The 17,982-nt window shown below is 47.7% G+C and overlaps 1 protein-coding gene across 7 annotated transcripts in view; it reads right to left on the bottom strand.

Moving 5' to 3' along the window:
- The window catches only part of FBXL20 (F-box and leucine rich repeat protein 20), a 142,296-nt gene that overhangs the window by 23,582 nt on the left and 100,732 nt on the right, over positions 1-17,982 (bottom strand). For all 7 annotated transcript variants that reach the window (XM_029573025.1, XM_029573028.1, XM_029573030.1 and 4 more), the window contains one exon: positions 15,677-15,803. In XM_029573025.1, coding sequence (XP_029428885.1) covers positions 15,677-15,803 — 127 coding nt within the window. The remainder of the gene's footprint in view (positions 1-15,676; positions 15,804-17,982) is intronic.

The following is a 17,982-nucleotide window of genomic DNA, read 5'->3' as shown; positions in this document are numbered from 1 at the left end:
GTCCGTGATCCGGATGTCGATTGCTTCGGCAGCAGTGTTCTTCGAGCGGGACTCTCCAGGTCCCATCCCATTTAGGGCAGCTTGGGTACATCCCAGAGGTCTGGACTGATCCTGGTATGTACAGGGAAAGGAAAATTGGTTCTTACCTGCTAATTTTCGTTCCTGTAGTACCAAGGATCAGTCCAGATGCCCGCTCATGGAGCCTGGAGAATCTGTCCCATCTCATTGTTTTCATTCTGCAGAATACTTTACAGTGAACAGCTGCAGAATACTTTACAGTGAACAGCATTCAAGTTGCATATGGAAGTACTCTCTTCATGTACATAAGTTATGCAGTTTTCATTAGGCTCTTGATATAGCCATTGCTTAAGTTTGCGGTTTATAATATATTTCATTCTGCTATGATATGGATTATACTGAAGGATCGCAGGTGGCACACCAAGTTAAGAGGGGGTGCCTTTCAGTTTTTTTTCTCTGACTCCATCTGCTGGAAGGGAGACACCACCCAGCGCTCTGGACTGATCCTTGGTACTTATGGAACGAAAATTAGCAGGTAAGAACCAATTTTCCTATCTGCTAGCCAATTGGATATTGTCTGTTTGGCAATGGCAATGCACAACCTATTCTTATCAAAAGAAACAAAAAAGTTGGGTGGACTTTCTATGGGCTTCTGTCCTTTTATTTATTTATTTATTTATTTATTTATAAGCTTTTATATACCGGCATTCGTAGGACACATCATGTCGGTTTACAAGTAACTGTAAAAGGAGGAAATTACAATGAACAATGATAGAGGGCTAGCTAAGGGAGAGGGGGGAGGGTCGAGAACTGGGAGGATGGGGGAGCGAGGAAGGGGGGAAAGAGGGAAGAAGCAGGGAGGAAGATAAGCCAAAATTACAAAGGGCAGAAAAATTAACAAATAACAAAGCATGTCACAAATGTGTTAAACAGAATGGGGCGGATTTTAAGAGCCCTGCTCGCGTAAATCCGCCCGGATTTACGCGAGCAGGGCCCTGCGTGCCGGTGCGCCTATTTTACATAGGCCTACCGGCGCGCGCAGAGCCCCGGGACTCGTGTAAGTCCCGGGGTTTTCCGAGGGGGGCGTGTCGGGGGGCGGGCCCGATCCGCGCGGCGGGACGTAGCGTTTCGGGGGCGGGTCCAAGGGCGTGGTTACGGCCCGGGGCGGTCCGGGGGCGTGGCCGCACCCTCCGGACCTGCCCCCAGGTCACGCCCCGGCGCGCTAGCGGCCCGCTGGCGCGCGGGGATTTACGTCTCCCTCCGGGAGGCGTAAATCCCCCGACAAAGGTAAGGGGGGGTTTAGACAGGGCCGGGGGGGGTGGGTTAGATAGGGGAAGGTGAGGGGAAGGTGAGGGGAGGGCAAAAGAAAGTTCCCTCCGAGGCCGCTCCGATTTCGGAGCGGCCTCGGAGGGAACTGCAAACGAGAATTATCTTTCTATCTGGAGAGGACTGTTTATAAGCTTATTCGGGTAGATTTTGGCATACTTTTGTTGGCGCATCAGGCGCCAACAAAAGTACGCTGGATTTTAGTAGATACGCGCGTAGCCGCTAAAATCCTGGATCGGCGCGCGCAAGGCTACCGATTCCGTATAGCCGGCGCGCGCCGAGCCGCGCAGCCTACCTCCGTTCCCTCCGAGGCCGCTCCAATTTCGGCTCCAATTTCGGCTTGGCTATACGGAATCGGTAGCCTTGCGCGCGCCGATCCAGGATTTTAGCGGCTACGCGCGTATCTACTAAAATCCAGCGTACTTTTGTTGGCGCCTGATGCGCCAACAAAAGTATGCCAAATCGCGCTTTTTGAAAATCTACCCGAATAAGCTTATAAACAGTCCTCTCCAGATAGAAAGATAATTCTCGTTTGCAGTCCAAACTGTGCAATGCTCATTCGCCTTGGTGCAAATGGGGCCTGGGAAAGAATGTTGTCAGGACGATTGACTCATTAAGATGGAAATCCATCACCACCTTAGGCAGGAACTTAGGGTGCATACGCAAGACCACACTGTCATGATAAAACTTAGTGTAAGGTGGATAAATCACTAAGGCCTGCGCGCTGAAGTGACCGCTACCAAAAATATGACTTTCCAGGTCCGGTAATTCAGATCACAGGTGTACAGCGGCTCAAAAGGAGCTTTCATCAGCTGAGCTAACACTACATTGTGTCTCATCAGTGTCTCATCAGTAACCATCAGTGTCTCATGGACAGGCTAGCGGAGATTGGAATCAAAAATACCGCACTAAACTGGTTCAAGTCCTTCCTTCAAAATAGGCAATACAAAGTCAAGATTAACAGCAAAGAATCCCCCCCTTTCATCTCTTCCCTAGGAGTTCCTCAAGGTTCATCTTTATCCCCGACACTATTCAATATCTATCTTCTCCCCCTCTGCAATCTACTCTCCGATCTGAAACTTACATATTACCTTTATGCAGACGATGTCCAAATCCTGATACCAATCACCGACTCGCTGCAGAAAACCCTTCTCCATTGGAATGCTTGTCTCATCCACATCAACAACCTCCTCTCAAAGCTTAATTTGCTACTCAACACCGACAAAACAGAATACATCCTAATCACACAAGATGGCAGCTTACCACTAAACGTTCAACAGTCAATGTCCCCTACTTTCTCACCCAAGGTAAGAAACCTCGGGGTAATCATAGACAGCCAAATGACCTTCACAGGCTTCATCAACAACACAGTAAAGGAATATTATTTTAAACTCCAAGTTCTAAAACGCCTAAGACCCCTCCTCCATTTCCATGATTTTAGGTCAGTCTTACAAGCCATCATATTCTCCAAAATTGACTATTGTAATTCACTCCTTCACGGCCTGCCTGATATTTCACTCAAACCTCTCCAGCTACTACAGAACGCTACGGCCAGGATCCTCACAAAATCCAACAAGAGGGACCATATAACTCCAATTTTAAAGAACCTACATTGGCTACCAATTAAGTTTAGAATCCTTCATAAACTTTTAACAGTCACTCACAAAGCCATACACAACATTACTTCTCTGGATCTTACAATACCTTTGCAACTCCACACCTCGGTCCGTCCAATTAGACTGGCCCAGAGAGGCACTCTTCAAGCACCCTCCATCAAGACCTCCCTCAGTAAGAGAGCTATATCCGCCTCGGGCCCAAAGCAATGGAACCTGCTCCCTCCTGAACTGAGGCTGGAACGACGTCCAATCACCTTTAAGAAGAGACTTAAGACTTTGTTATTCGAACAAGCCTTCCCATAACTACTCACTTCAGCCTTGGTTCTTATCCGCATCATGAGTACACCATCCAACTTGAGGCCTTCATAATCCTCCCCTATTTAATTTCCCTGCTTTTCGCCCAAGTTATACAGACCCAATTCTCTATACTTGCTTCACCCATTTTATGTTTATCCAGGTTACTTCTACCCTGTTCATTGTAAAACAAGACTTTGTCTTTGTTATTTTTTGCTGGTTGTAATGTAAATCGAAGTGATAATTAATCTTGTTAATTGAACCTCGGTATATAAAAAAGTTATAAATAAATACATTGAGATCCCAAGGCACAGCAGAAAGCCTTGGGGAAGGCTTCAATTGAAGCAGACCCCACATGAAACATACAACTATAGACTGTACAAAGATGGGCGTACCATCTACATCATGGTGGTAGACACCAATTGCACTAAGATGAATTCTAAAGGAGTTGGTTTTTAAGCCAGCCTCCGATGGGTGTAGAAGGTAATCAAGCAGTTTTTGTGGGAGGCAGGAGAATGGATCTAGGGTCTTCTGCTTACACCATACTGAAAACCTTCTCCACTTCATTCCATAGGATCTTCTAGTGGAAGGCTTTCTAGAAGCCACTGGAACCCGAGTCACATACTCTGAAAGATTAAGCAGCTGCAAAATTAACCTCTCAATATCCAGGCTGTGATCAACAAGGCCTGGAGGTCGGGGTGCTGCAGCCTGCCCTGATCTTGCGTGATGAGATCTGGGGCAGTCCTCAGACTGATGGATTTCCAGATAGATAACTCCCACAGGAGTGGAAACCAGACCTGTCTTGGCCAATGAAGGACTATGAGAATCATAGTCCAGACCCTCTGTTCTCATGAAGCTTCAAGAGATTCTCTGCCACTAAGGGAATCGAAGGATATGCATACAGAAGTCCCTTGCCCCAGTGACGGGCAAGGGCGCCCAAGGCTGCTTTGCCGTCCAACCCATACAGGGAGCAGAACAGAGGCACCTTCCTGTTGCAGGGGGATGCAAACAGATCTATGTGTGGGTTCCCCCAGAGGCGGAATATCCGATTCACTATACCCTGGCACAGTGACCACTCATGGGGTCAGAAGGCTCGACTCAGCCTGTCTGCTATCATTTTCTCTGTCCAAGCCAGGTACATGGCCCTGAGCATTATTCCATGGGACAGGGCCCTCAATCATATCTGGACCACTTCCTGACACAGGAGGTACGAACCCGTACATCCCTGCTTGTTGACATATCACATGGCTACTTGGCTGTCAGTCTGGATCAGGATAACTTTGGTGGACAGACGATCTCTAAAAGCCCATAGTGCTTACCTGATCACCCTGAGCTCCAGGAAGTTGATTTGACAAGAACGTTCCTGAGCGGACCACAGACCCTGGATACAGAGCCCATCTACATGAGCTCCCCACCCCAGGATGGATGCATCCATGGTTAGCACAATTTGCGTAGGGAGACTCCGAAAGGAGATCCCCTATTCCAGCCTGGAAAGTACCTGCTGCCAGGACAATGAGTACCTTAGAGACGGGGTGATTTGGATGCAATCCTGGAGGCTCTGAGTGGCTTATCACCACTGTGACTTCAGGGTCCATTGGGCTCTGTGCACCTGCAAGCATGCCAAGGGAATGACTGGATGGTTGCGGCCATGTGGCCCCAACAGCCTCAATATGTGACAGGCTGACATCTGCTGGCTCTGTTGAACCTCTGTCACAATGGTCGCCAAGGTGCCGGCTCTCTGAAGCCTTGGCCTGAGCCAATTGGATGAAGTCCAATTGAGGTGACCGGATGAGATGGGACTTTGGATAGTTGAAGACAAACCCTAGTGACTCCAATACCTGAATCATCAAGCGCAAGGACCTAGTGGCCCCTGCCTGAGACGTGCTCTTGACCAGCCAATCGTCCAGATACAGAAAGACATGCACTCCCAAGTCTGCGGAGGTATGCTGCCATCACGGCCAAGCATTTTGTGAAGATCCATGGGATGGACGCGAGCCCGAACGGCAATACCCGATACTGGTAGTGCTGTGTTCCCACCACAAATTGGAAATACTTCTTGTGACCGGGAAAGATCTCGATATGGGTATATGTGTCCTTTAGGTCAAGGGAGCATAGCCATTCCCCTTTTTGAAAAATGGAGATCAAGGTGCATAGGAAAACCATCTTGAACTTTCTTTTTTTTTAAGAAATTTGTTCAAGGCCCTCAGGTCTAGGATGGGACGGAGTCCTCCTGTTCTCTTTGAAATCAGGAAGTATCTCGAGTAGAATCCCCACCCTCTTTGCGCTGGTGATACGGGCTCAACCACTCTGGCCATTAAGAGGGAAGAGAGCTCCATTGAAAGTACAGGAGAACTGGTTCTCACTTGCTAATTTTCGTTCCTGGAATACCACAGATCAGTCCAGACAGGTGGGTTTTGCATCCCTACCAGCAGATGGAGGCAGAGAACTAAAAGCTTTGAGTACTGCTACATAACTGAGTGCCACCTGCAGTCCCTCAGTATTGACCTGTACTGAAGCCAACTATACAGTAACAACTCAACAACCCCCTAAAGGAGGGCAAACACCAAATCCAAAGGTTGGAGTCCCCCAAAAAGAAAAACCACAAATCAACCCAAGGGGTTAACCACAACCTGGCAAACTTCTTTAGGTTCTGTATATATACATTCTGACAGTTCTTCCCAGTAAGCATGCCAGAACACGGTCTTGCTGTAATGGTCTTGAGAACATTAAGGGGCTGGGTCTCTGGACTAATCTGTGGTACTTCAGGAATGAAAATTAGCAGGTAAGAACACATTTTCCTTTCCTGTTCGTACTCCAGATCAGTCCAGACAAGTGGGATGTACCAAAGGACCTCTAAACTGGGCAGGCCCACGAAAGACCTCCTCTCAACACATGTTTGCCTGAACTTCTAATTGGTAATGGCAAGATAAAGTGTGAAGAGAAGACCACGTCACCAATCTACATATCTCCTGCGGCGACACTGACACTTGGCCTACAACAGTGCCTGCGCTCTAGTAGAGTGTGCACGCAACCTCTCTAGAGTTCTCTCCTTACAAGTAGGCCAAATCAATAGCTTCCTTCAGCCAGCTCACTATTGTGCCCTTGGAGGCCTCACATCCATTTCTAGGCCTCCAAACAATACAAATGATCCAACTGCCAAAAACCGTTTGTGACCTTTGCCTCTGGTGACTCAGCAGACCAATTTGGGAAGGCAGAAGCTCCAGAGTCTGATTCAGGTGAAATGAAGATACCACCTTAGATTAGAACAAGGGTACCATGCGCAAAAAGTCACTCCCTCATCCGAAATCTTCTGAAATGGTTCTCTACAGGACAAAGCCTGCAGTTCCAAGATCTTTCTGAATGAACAAATTGCCACCAGATATACCACCTTTGGCATGAGTTCCTTTAACGACACCTTCAACAGCTTAAAATGGAGGCCCACAAAGCACCCATAAGACCAAGTTTAACCTCCATGCTTGACCCAATCTATGCACCAGCAGCTGCTCAACCTCCTTCAAAAACCTCACAAACATCTGGATATGAGGCAAACGACCTTTTACCTCAGACACACCAAGGCTGCCACCTGAACCTGCAAGGAATTGTAAACTAAGCCCTTGAAAATCATGGACTCTTGAGTATCCTTTTTGTCACAAGCACTTGCTCTCAAAAGTCAAGTCGAGAGACAAAAAGAGATCCGCCCAATCCTAGAAAATAGGACCTTGCCTTAACAGCCCCTGAAAATGAGCCAGTTTCAAGGACCCATCAATTGCACGCTGAACCAGATCCATAATCCATGGATGACGCAGCATCTCTGGCACCCCCAAGGACGATGGTTTGGACTTCCTCAACCCGAAGAGCTGATCCATCTTGTCGAGTTGAAGCAGACGTCCCTTTGAGGTAATCTGGGTGCACAAGTGGCAACCCTAGACATCATTCTATGCCCCCAGGCAGAGGAAATATACACAGTCCTCGGGTACTGGGAGCATCAGCAAAAATCAGATGTGGCCAAGACAGGGCGAAACAAAAGGGATGAAAAACTATGGTGGCGGGCATCGATGGCCGATGGGCACAGAGGCACCACTATCATGGGGGAAATAGACTGCAAAAGAAAACTTACTGAAAACGCCAAACACCCTGACCGGGGACACTACGGGAAGACACCCATGATGGAAGAAGAGAAAAAAAAATCACAAACAAATCACAAACAACAAACGTTTTCCACAAGGCAAAAAGTTAACTCAATCACAATGCAAGGCTCACAGCTCCAGCAGGAAAAGAAAAAAAAAGACTGAAGAGGGACCTCGAAATAAGACTACAGACAAATCTGAAATTATTCAAAACTAATCTGAAAACCTGGCTTTTTAAACAAGCATTTTATAAAGATAAAGAAAAGGAGAAAAATAGTTGAGCGATAAGGATGCACCAAGCTAGAAGTTTTTAGTAACCTACATAAGCATATTAATGTTAAAATCAAACCGCCTAATTTGTTCCTAACAATCAGATTAATTTACACACCTAGTTTATTATTTTACATTGTTACCGTACTATGATGGCACACGAGTAATTTGTAATCTATACCACCCATATTTCTCTTTATCGTGCCCTTCTGTAAACCGTTGTGATAGTATTTAACTTAACGACGGTATAGAAAATTTTTTAAATAAAATTTTTTAAAATAAATATAGGAAAATTGGTTCTTACCTGCTAATTTTCATTCCTGTACCACCATGGCTCAGTCCAGACTTCTGGGTTTTGCCTCCCCTCCAACAGATGGAGACAGAGAAGTTTTAATGGACTCCATCCTATACCCCCTGTGGTGCCACCTAGAGTCTGTCAGTATTACTGTATCCAAGCAGAAAAACTAAACTTAACTTCCACTATAAACAAACTCCCTCGAAGAGCAGAGGGAATGAAAAACTTGTCATTCAACAAACAAAATTATGTCCATATTTTTTTCCTGTATAGGGGGGATATATGACCTGTCAACAATCTAAAACAAGCAGAGAAAATAATTGAGTAACTACCGGCCGAGTGGACTCTGTTTCCCCATGGGCGGCACTCTGGACTGATCCATGGTACTACAGGAATGAAAATTAGCAGGTAAGAGCCAAATTTTCCTTTCCCTGTACGTACCCGGATCAGTCCAGACTCCTGGGATGTACCAAAGCTTCCCTAACTAGGGTGGGACTGAGAGAGTCCCGATCGGAGTACACTGGCCCCGAAGGAACCGGGCTCCGGTGCCCGGACATCCAGACGATAATGCTAGGCAAAGGTGCGCGTAGAATTCCAGGTAGCTGCCCTACAAATATCCTGCGGCGACACTTGTTGACATTCCGCCCACGAGGCAGACTGCGATCGAGTCGAATGCGCTCAAAGACCAACTGGAATCGGACGGCCCTGCACCAGGTATGCTGAAACAATGGCCTCCTTTAGCCAGCGCATGATAGTGGCCCTTGAAGCTTTATGACCCCTCCGGGGACCACTCCACAGAATGAACAGATGGTCCAAGAGACGGAAACCGTTGGTGACCTCCAAGTAATGCAACACCACCCTCTTGACATCCAGCTTTCTTAAATCCTTAGATTCTGGAGTAGAAGAATCCAGGCCTGTGAAGGAAGGGAGTTCCACCGGTTGATTCAAATGGAGAGGACACCACTTTCGGCAGAAAGGAGGGAACCCTTCTTAAGGAAACTCCTGCTTCAGAAATACGTAAGAAAGGCTCCCTGCACGAAAAGGCCTGCAATTCAGAAACACGCCTCGCAGAGGAGACAGCCACAAGGAAAACGACCTTCAACGTCAAATCTTTCAAAGTAGCATGCTTCAACAGCTCAAAAGGCGCATAACAAAGGGCGCGGAGTACTAAATTCAGCTTCCACGAAGGACAGGGGTTCCGAACTGGGGGACACAGATGCTTAGCCCCACGCAGGAACCTAATGACATCAAGGAAGGGATGCTAGATTAACGCCTTGTACTTTCCCCTGAAAACAACCAAGGGCTGATACCTGAACTGTAAGGGAATTAAAAGCTAACCCCTTAGCTAGCCCTGCTTGTAAAAAAGCCAGAACATCCACAACCGAAGCCCTGGACGGTTCCACCCCGTGGTCTAGACACCAGGACTCAAACGCCCCAAACTCTCACGTATACCATGGAGGTGGAAGTCTTATGGGAATGTAATAGCATGGCAATCACGGCATTTGAGTAACCATTGCTCCTTAATCTCTGCCTCTCAAAAGCCATGCTGCTAGCAAAAGCGATTTGCCTCTCTGAAACAAATGGGTCCTTGGGGCAGTAGATTTGGGGAGGGATGAAATCTCAGCGGACCGTCAACCACTAGATTCAGAAGGTCCACAAACCATGGGCACCTCGGCCACTCTGGCGCCATGAGGATCACATCGCCCGGATGAATCTCGATGCGGCGCAGAACTTTGCCTACTAATGGCCACGGCGGAAAGACGTACAGTAGAATGTCCTTTGGCCAGGTAAGGACCAGAGCATCCACCTCTTCTGCTCCTGGTTCTCAACGTCGGCCAAAGAATCGAGATGCCTTGGCATTGCGATACGTCGCCATCAGGTCCATGGAAGGCCTGGTCCAGCGGTTGCAGAGAAGATGAAAGGCCTCCTCGGAGAGCTCCCACTCTCCCGGGTCCAACTGGTTGCGACTGAGGAAATCGGACTGCACATTGTCCACCCCGGCGATGTGAGAGGCCACTATCCTGTACAAGTGCTGCTCCGCCCAGTTGATTAAAAACTGAACTTCCGTCTCCACAGGACGACTCTTGGTTCTGCCCTGCCGATTGATGTAAGCCACCGTCGTCACATTGTCGGAGAGGATTCTGACTGATCGGCCCTCCACTAAGGGAAGGAGGTCTTGGACAGCCAACCGGACTGCCTTGGTTTCCAACCGATTTATCGACCAGGAGGACTCCGTCCTTGTCCATTGACCTTGTACCGCTCTCCCTTGACAGATGGCTCCCCAAGCTGAGAGGCTGGCGTCTGTGGTTACCACTATCCAAGAGGGAATTTCCAAATCCATCCCTCGATGCAAATTTTCTGGGCATAGCCACCACAGCAGACTGGAGCTCGCAAAGTCCATCAGGGGTAGGTGAAGATGAAACTGTTCGGAGAGCGGATTCCATCTGGAGAGTAAGGCAGACTGAAGAGGACGCATATGCGCAAAGGCCCAAGGTACCAGATCTAGTGTGGAGGTCATCGAACCTAGGACCTGCAAATATTGCCAGGCTCTTGGACGAGGTATTGGCCGCAAAGACTCCACCTGAGATAGAAGCTTGGCTATTCTCTCGTCGGTAATAAAGACTTTCCCCAGGAGCGTGTCGAACCGAGCACCCAGAAATTCCAAGGACTGGGAAGGAACTAGATGGCTCGTCTGGATTGACAACCCAACCTAACGAGCTGAGTATCTGCAGCACCTTCTGAACCGCCTTTCGGCAAAGATCTTCCGACTTCGCTCGAATCAGCCAATCGTCCAGGTATGGGTGTACGAGGATCCCCTCCTTTCGCAGGGCCGCTGCTACCACCACTATTACCTTGGTGAACACTCTGGGCACTGTCACCAGACCAAACTGGAGTGCACAGAATTGGAAATGATGCCCAAGCATTGCAAACTGCAGATCGTTCTGATGATCTGGGTGGATGGGTATGTGCAATATGCTTCTGTCAGGTCTAGAGATGCCAGAATTCCCCTTTGTGAACAGAGGCCATCACCGAGTGAGGAGTTTCCATGTGAAACCAGGGCACTTTTAGATGTCAATTGACTCTCTTCAAGTCTAGGATGGGACGGAAGGTGCCCTCCTTTTTGGGTACCACGAAGTAGATGGAATAGCGTCCGTGCCTGAGTTCTCCTGCAGGTACCGGAACTATTGCCCACAGATCCAGCAAGCGCCGTATGGTTTTCCGCACTGCCCGACACTTTTGGTGGTAAGAGCATGGGAAAACCAGATAGTGCTACCAGAGTGGCCGAGCAAAATCTAAGGTGTAACCGTGTTCTAGTACATTTAGGACCCACTGATCTGAGGTCATGTTGGTCCACTCCTCCAGAAAAAGAGATAGCCTTCTTATTCTTTGAACAGAGGAGTGAACTGGCCTCGCTTCATTGTGCAGACTTGATGTTTCTATGAGTCTAAGGGGCTCCGCCGGCTCTGGGAGGCTGCTGGCCTCGAAAGGACTGGTTCCAAGAATGTTGACGGTTGTGACCCTGGCGAGAAGAAGATCCTGATGACCGTGAAGAGCGGAAACAGCGATTCCCCCGGAATATCGACCGCTGGAGAAAGATCCCCTGGCCCTGGGCTTGTCCTCCGGCAACTTATGGACTTTATTCTCTCCCACAGACTTAATCAAGTCCTCCAATTGCTGGCCAAAAAGCAGCCTTCCCTTGAAGGGCAAGGAGCCCAGCTGAGTTTTTGAAGAAACATCCGCAGACCAATTCCTAAGCCAGAGGAACCTGCGGGCGGAGACAGCCGAAACCATGGCTCTGCCCGAAGTAAGCAGCAAATCATAGAGAGCATTTGCACTGTAAGCCTACGCAGCCACCAGGCAACCAGCCTGAACCACTTCTGTGTTAGAAAGTGATGCCATGGATTGTAGTGTTGCACCCAGCGGAGGCTGGCCCTCAGTGCGAAACTGCTGCACATGGCGACCTGGACTCTGAGAGCTGAGACTTAAAAAATCTTCTTAAGCTGCAGCTCTAATTTGTGATCTTGTAAATCTTTAAGGGCCGTGGCTCCCATTACCAGGATGGTGGGGTTTTTTTGTGACCGCTGAAACTGCTGCATCCACTTTTGGCACCTTGAGGAGGTCCAAAGTGTCCTCTGGTAATGGATACAATTTGTCCATGGCCCAACTGACCTTCAAGCCCAAGTCCGGAGTGTCCCATTCCCAGAACAGGTCCGTAACTGACAAATGGAAAGGAAAAGAACAAGCTGGACCTCTAAGTCTGACCATGACTGGGTCCACAGCTCCCATCCGCGAATCTTTTGGGGTATATCAATCCCCAATTCTTCCAAAATAGCTGAGATGAGAGGGCCCAATTCATCCTTTCGGAATAAGCGTACTAATGTCGGATCATCCCCCTCAACCATTGGTGTGCCCGCCTGTTTGGGAGACTGCAGCTGACCCGCCTGATCCGTATCCGGACCTGTAGGATCCTGTGGATGAATCTCCTCTGCATCTGACTGCTCCGAGGATGAAGTGTCCTCCGGGTCCACCACAGAACGAAGAGGCTGCTTGGATTTGGAGCGGTCGAAATTCCGGGGGAATCGCCGTTTCCGCTCTTCACGGTCATCAGGATCTTCTTCTCGCCAGGGTCACAACCGTCAACATTCTTGGAACCAGTCCTTTCGAGGCCAGCAGCCTCCTAGAGACGGTGGAACCCCTTAGACTCATAGAAACATCAAGTCTGCACAATGAAGCAAGTCCAGTTGCACTCTAAACATGCCTTGTTACCAAATTTTTATCCAAACATTGGGGGTAATTTTCAAAAGGAGTTACATGCATAAATGTAGCTACTATTGTAGCAATTTTCAAAAGCCATTTACTCAAGTAAAGCGCACTTATGTGAGTAAACCCTATAGACAAGTCAATGGCATATATTGTAGCAATTTTCAAAAACCCACTTACTCAAGTAAAGTGAATTTACTCCAGTAAACCTGGTTTTTACTCGAGTAAATGCTTTTTAAAATCAGGCCCATTGTGTATAGTACCATATATATATATCTCTATATCTATCTATTTATTTATTTATATTTATTTAAATTTTTTTGTATACCGACGTTCGTTAAGAAAACATCACATCGGTTTCCATAGAACAAAAAAGTGGCCAACAGGGCTTTACAATGAAACTGATAAAAGAACTAGGAGGGGGGGGGAGAGGGGAAAGGGGGGTAGAAGGAAGGGGCTTTACAATGAAACTGATAGAAGAACTAGGAGGGGGGGGAGAGGGGAAGGGGGTAGCGGGGTAAGGGAAACCAAGGTTATGCTGTACAAATAGTTAAACGCAAAAACAGTTAAATGCAATTATAGATTATGTACAAAAATATACTAGGGGGAGTGAGTTAAGAAGGGGGAATTTCAGTCAATGACCTGGAGGGCAAGGGGAGTGGCGGGGCGGAGAGGTGCAGGAGAATAGGTGAGAAAAGAAGTGCGGCTCATGCGTAGGCTTGAGTGAACAACCAAGTCTTGAGGTTCTGTCTGAATTTTTTAGAGCACATCTCAAGGCGTAGGTGGGTGGGCATAGCATTCCATAAAGAGGGACCAGCAAGGGATATTGCATGTTGTTTGGTGGCTGTAAGATGGAAGAGTTTGGGAGAGGGTGTGTGAATATTTGCGCTGTAGGGCGTTCTGGTAGGTCTGGAGGAGGAACGGATGTGTAAGCTGTCTGGGAACCAGAGCATGTCAGGATTGTGGATGGCTTTGTGGATAAGGGTAAGGGCTTTGAATTGAATTCTGGCTGTGATGGGGAGCCAGTGAAGTTGTTTGAGAATGGGTGTGATATGTTCTTTTCTGCGGGTGCCTGTCAATACTCGTGCAGCTGCATTTTGAAGTAGCTGTAAGGGGGCAAGGCTGTTCTTTGGGAGACCTAAGAGTAGAGCGTTTGAGTAGTCTATTTTAGATAGTATTAGGGCTTGTAGGGCAGTTCTAAAGTCGTTGTGGTGCAGGATAGGTTTAAGATTTTTGAGGGTGTGTAATTTATAGTAACAGTCTTTGATGGAGGTGGAGATAAATTTCTGCAGGCTGAATTGAGGGTCAAGTGTGACGCCTAGGTCTCTTACAGTTTGCGCGAGGGGACAGTTGGTAGAGGGGGTGGGTAAAGGATTGATGGGTTGAGGTGAAATGATCATAAGTTCAGTTTTGTTGGGATTTAGGGCTAGATATATCTATATATATCTATCTATATCTATCTCAACAGTTTTGTTCACTCTGCATATAAAGTTATTCACCTTTCTCTGTTTGCCATGTAACCAAATTGTTCAATGTATTTTCTCTATTCTTATTATACATTCTATGTAAACCGATACGATGTGAATACGGTTATTGGTATATAAAAACACTTATATAAAATAAATAAATTTCGTTGACTCTGACCCCTGTGAGGACTTGGAGCGCTTACAAGAGAAAATGGCACCCCCTGTCCCCCTCCAAGGGCGGTGGGGCTGACCGATGCTTCTTAGTCACCTTCCGGGCCTTCAAGGCCTTGTGGAGCCTTAAAATAAATACGGAGGAGAATGACGAAGAAGAGCTGCCTGAAGCACCATCTGGGTCTTCCTCCGATGAATGCTTGCGATCCGCCTGCAAGTTGCAACCCCCGGAGGCCGCAGGCTGTGGGGAAAGCGGTGGAAGAGAATTTCCTCTCCTCAAAGCTGCCTGCTCCTGCTCCCTGAATGTCTGTAATAGGGCTTCCGTTCCTTTGCTAAGCAGGAACGGGTCTGAGGACTGCCGGCGACTGACGAGGCTCTCTGCAACCTCTGGAAACACCATCGTTGGACGAATCAGCCGCCCCCCCCCCCCCCGGGGAGGCAGTCGGAACACAGACCGGCTCTAGAGAGCCGTGTGCGCGCGCTGCCGCAGGCCTTACCACGTGGCATGAAGAAATAGTCAAAAATAACCCAGGAGCTCCGAAACAGCAACGGCTGAGCAGGCTGAAGAGGTAATCACGGTGGGGGGTGGGGAATGAAGAGGACGCTGAGCTGGGAGAATTAGTAAAAGTAAACATTTACCTCAGGTAATTTGTCAGCTTTGTCAGTCTTTTTTTTTTTTTTTAAATTAGAAGCTTTGTCTCCCCCTTGAGAGTGAGTGATCCAGGCCCCCTGGTATCACCCTCAGATGCCAGGCAGGGCAGGTTACAGGGTCCTTAACCCTCTGCTCCTCCGCCTCTGCTACCAGGGGGGATGGTCCGAAAAAGATCAATCCAACTTTGTTTTTTTTTTTAATCCAAAAGCTTACACAGAAATAAGTATGTACAAAAAAACCCCAGAACTACACTGCCTAACCAACAAAACCAATCTTAACTAAGCCAGACTCAAGGGATTGCACCTCCTCCATCTTTTGAAGACAGAGAAATACTGACAGACTCTAGATGGCACCTCAGGAGTATAGGACGGAGTCCGTTAAAACTTCTCTGTCTCCATCTGCTGGAGGTGAGGTAAAACCCAGGAGTCTGGACTGATCCGGGTACGTACAGGGAAAGGACATGCTCAGTATACCTAGTCAAAGTTCTAGAAACTTTGACATAAATTTTCCATATCAGGCTCCATCTGATGATGCCACTTATGTGTAAGGACTAACATCCTGCCAACTCCCCCCTTAGCCCTGCTCTTATTTCTCCATTGGAGGAAGCCACCAGGATCTCTTCTGGTTTGGTCAATGGGGAGGCACAAAAGGTGTGTGTGCGTGCGCATGTGTGTTTGTACCTGTGTGCATCCTTTCAGGAACAGAGCTTTCAGCCCCCCACAGCCCTTCACCAGTGCCTGGATGCCATCCTTGGTCACTTGGTCACACCAGGAGATGTTCAGCTGTTCCAGCAGCGGACACCCCTCGCTGCCAGGAGAAAATGGAAAAAGACAGTGCGAAAATCAGTTGATTAGACGGTCAGAATTATCATCACAATGGTTAATAAGACATTTAAAAAATTAATTGACCAATAGATAAATAAAATAACTTGCCTGCCTGCAATCTATAAGCTGTGCATTGCAATGGAGACAGAGAATATGATCATAATGGCTAACAAAATCTTGGTGAGAGAAAGGTAACAAAAGAGAAGCAAATGGAACCAAAGACCAGTTGATGCTGAATAAAGTTGAAATCTTAGTATAACGTGGATGAACTATAAAAGCTTTTGATAGTATCTCACACTTTTGGATAAAAAAACTGCCTTGAAAAGTGCAAGGTGCACCCTAGATTGAGCAAGTAGATCACTAAAAATGCAGAAGCCTTAACTCCATCTGAATTATGAAGACAGTAAATATGTCATTCCCAATATTAAGATCCAGCAAGGATATTTCAGGGCCATTCTGTCACTGCTCCTCCTTTGTCTGGCATTAAATCCGCAAACTACTCAACTCCTTCGGTTATGCAATACGTCTTACTCTTAGAGCTACCAATCCCCAAATGATGAAATTCCTGCACCGGCCATTTAGTAGAACAACTTCCAGAAGCTAAGGGTTTCTTAGGATGAGATCTGGATTGGACAAATGTGCAAAGGCAAACTTCTTTACAGGAAAACTAAGCCAAACTGAAAGCACCTCTCTGTACTTCTCACAAACCATCAAACAAGGAAAGATAGTGGGCTTTCTGAAGTAATTCTTTGCCTGAAGAACTGCCAGTTATGATCAAAATCGAACTTAGCGATGATAAAGGAGAGGTGAATTTAAAGCTAAGGATAAGAGCTTGATTAATTGCAGCACAGGATAGTTCACAGTCAGCACAGAAAAAGTTGATAAAAACAGAGAAATGGCAAAAGCAGTGGGGGTTGATAGAGCAGTACTGCCTAGGTGAGATTTCTTTGGGAGAGGTAGCTTGGGCTCCAAAACAGAGAGGTAAATCAAGGACTATAGATAATCTGTTTACTGCCGTATCACTGAAACTGTGGGATAAGTATAGAAATATCTTATTCACCACTGATGAGTATGTGTTTCAACCCTGAATTTAACTTGGGGGTCAACAGTCCAGTATATAGTCAATGGACTTGAATGGGATTAAGAAGGCTGAGGCAATTATTTCAAGATGGGAAAATACTTTGCTTTCAAGACCTGTTGTGGAAATGGACCCTTAGGCCAAGGCAGAGTTAGCGCAGCCTGCAGGGAGGAGCCCTGTAGGTCCCCACCGTCAGCAGGCGGAGCTTGCAGAAGCAGAGGCCCAACTGGAGCTTCACCAATACCAGCCCTTGTTCCCCTTACGTTGAGCCTTCAGGTGCTGGGGCCGGCTGGACTTAGGTGCGGGCCTTTGTGGAGGTGAAGATCCAAAACTTGGAAGATGAGGCAGGCCAGCACAGAGGGTCAGGGCACAATAAGAACAAGGGACAGGCAGTAGAGTCTGGATGAGGCTAGAGTTGGAAGCAGGCAGAGTTCAGTCAGGAACGAGGTTCAGGCAGTGGTCAAGGCAGGCAGAGCTCATTCAAAAACAAGGTACAGGGGGTGGTCACTAGCAGGGTCAAGTTCAAGCTAGAAGATCAAGCCAAGGAAGATGACAAAGAGGAGGAGAATGACGAGGGACTACAAAGAACACGAGAGAAAGATTGACCACAGACGAGAAGCTCAGAAGACAAATCAGACTGCTAGGGAGCCAAGGACAAAAGACACAAATTCAGAAACACCACAGCGGAGACAGGAACCAGGAAGCAAGGATCAGGAAACAGGAGTCTGGAACTCAGGCAAAGCACTACTCCAATGGAGTTGACCTATTGCCAAGGCACTGGGGGGACATCTGAAGCTTCCTTATATAGGGACCCAAATGAGACGGCATTGGAAGGTGCCCTGTGGCTGTTCCCGCCACTGGCTTTTTAAAAGCAGCATTGCTCGCGCACTTATGGGAGCCAGGTGTGATGACAGCAGGAGGCACAGGCTGGGCCTAACGCGCTACCGAGGGGTGCGTCTGACTACGGGAGCATGAAAGAGGTGCAGAGGGAAGTCAAGCCCCGAACTGGCTCTGGGAGAGAATGGCAGTGGGCGGCCATGTCACGGATCCGAGGAGCTGAGCCAGCGCCAGGAACAAGCGTGAG

The sequence above is a fragment of the Rhinatrema bivittatum genome, chromosome 12 (assembly GCF_901001135.1).
Source record: "Rhinatrema bivittatum chromosome 12, aRhiBiv1.1, whole genome shotgun sequence".
Taxonomy (NCBI): Eukaryota; Metazoa; Chordata; class Amphibia; order Gymnophiona; family Rhinatrematidae; genus Rhinatrema; species Rhinatrema bivittatum.
Note: the sequence above shows the minus strand (reverse complement) of the source record. Positions and strands in the feature narration are given on the sequence as shown.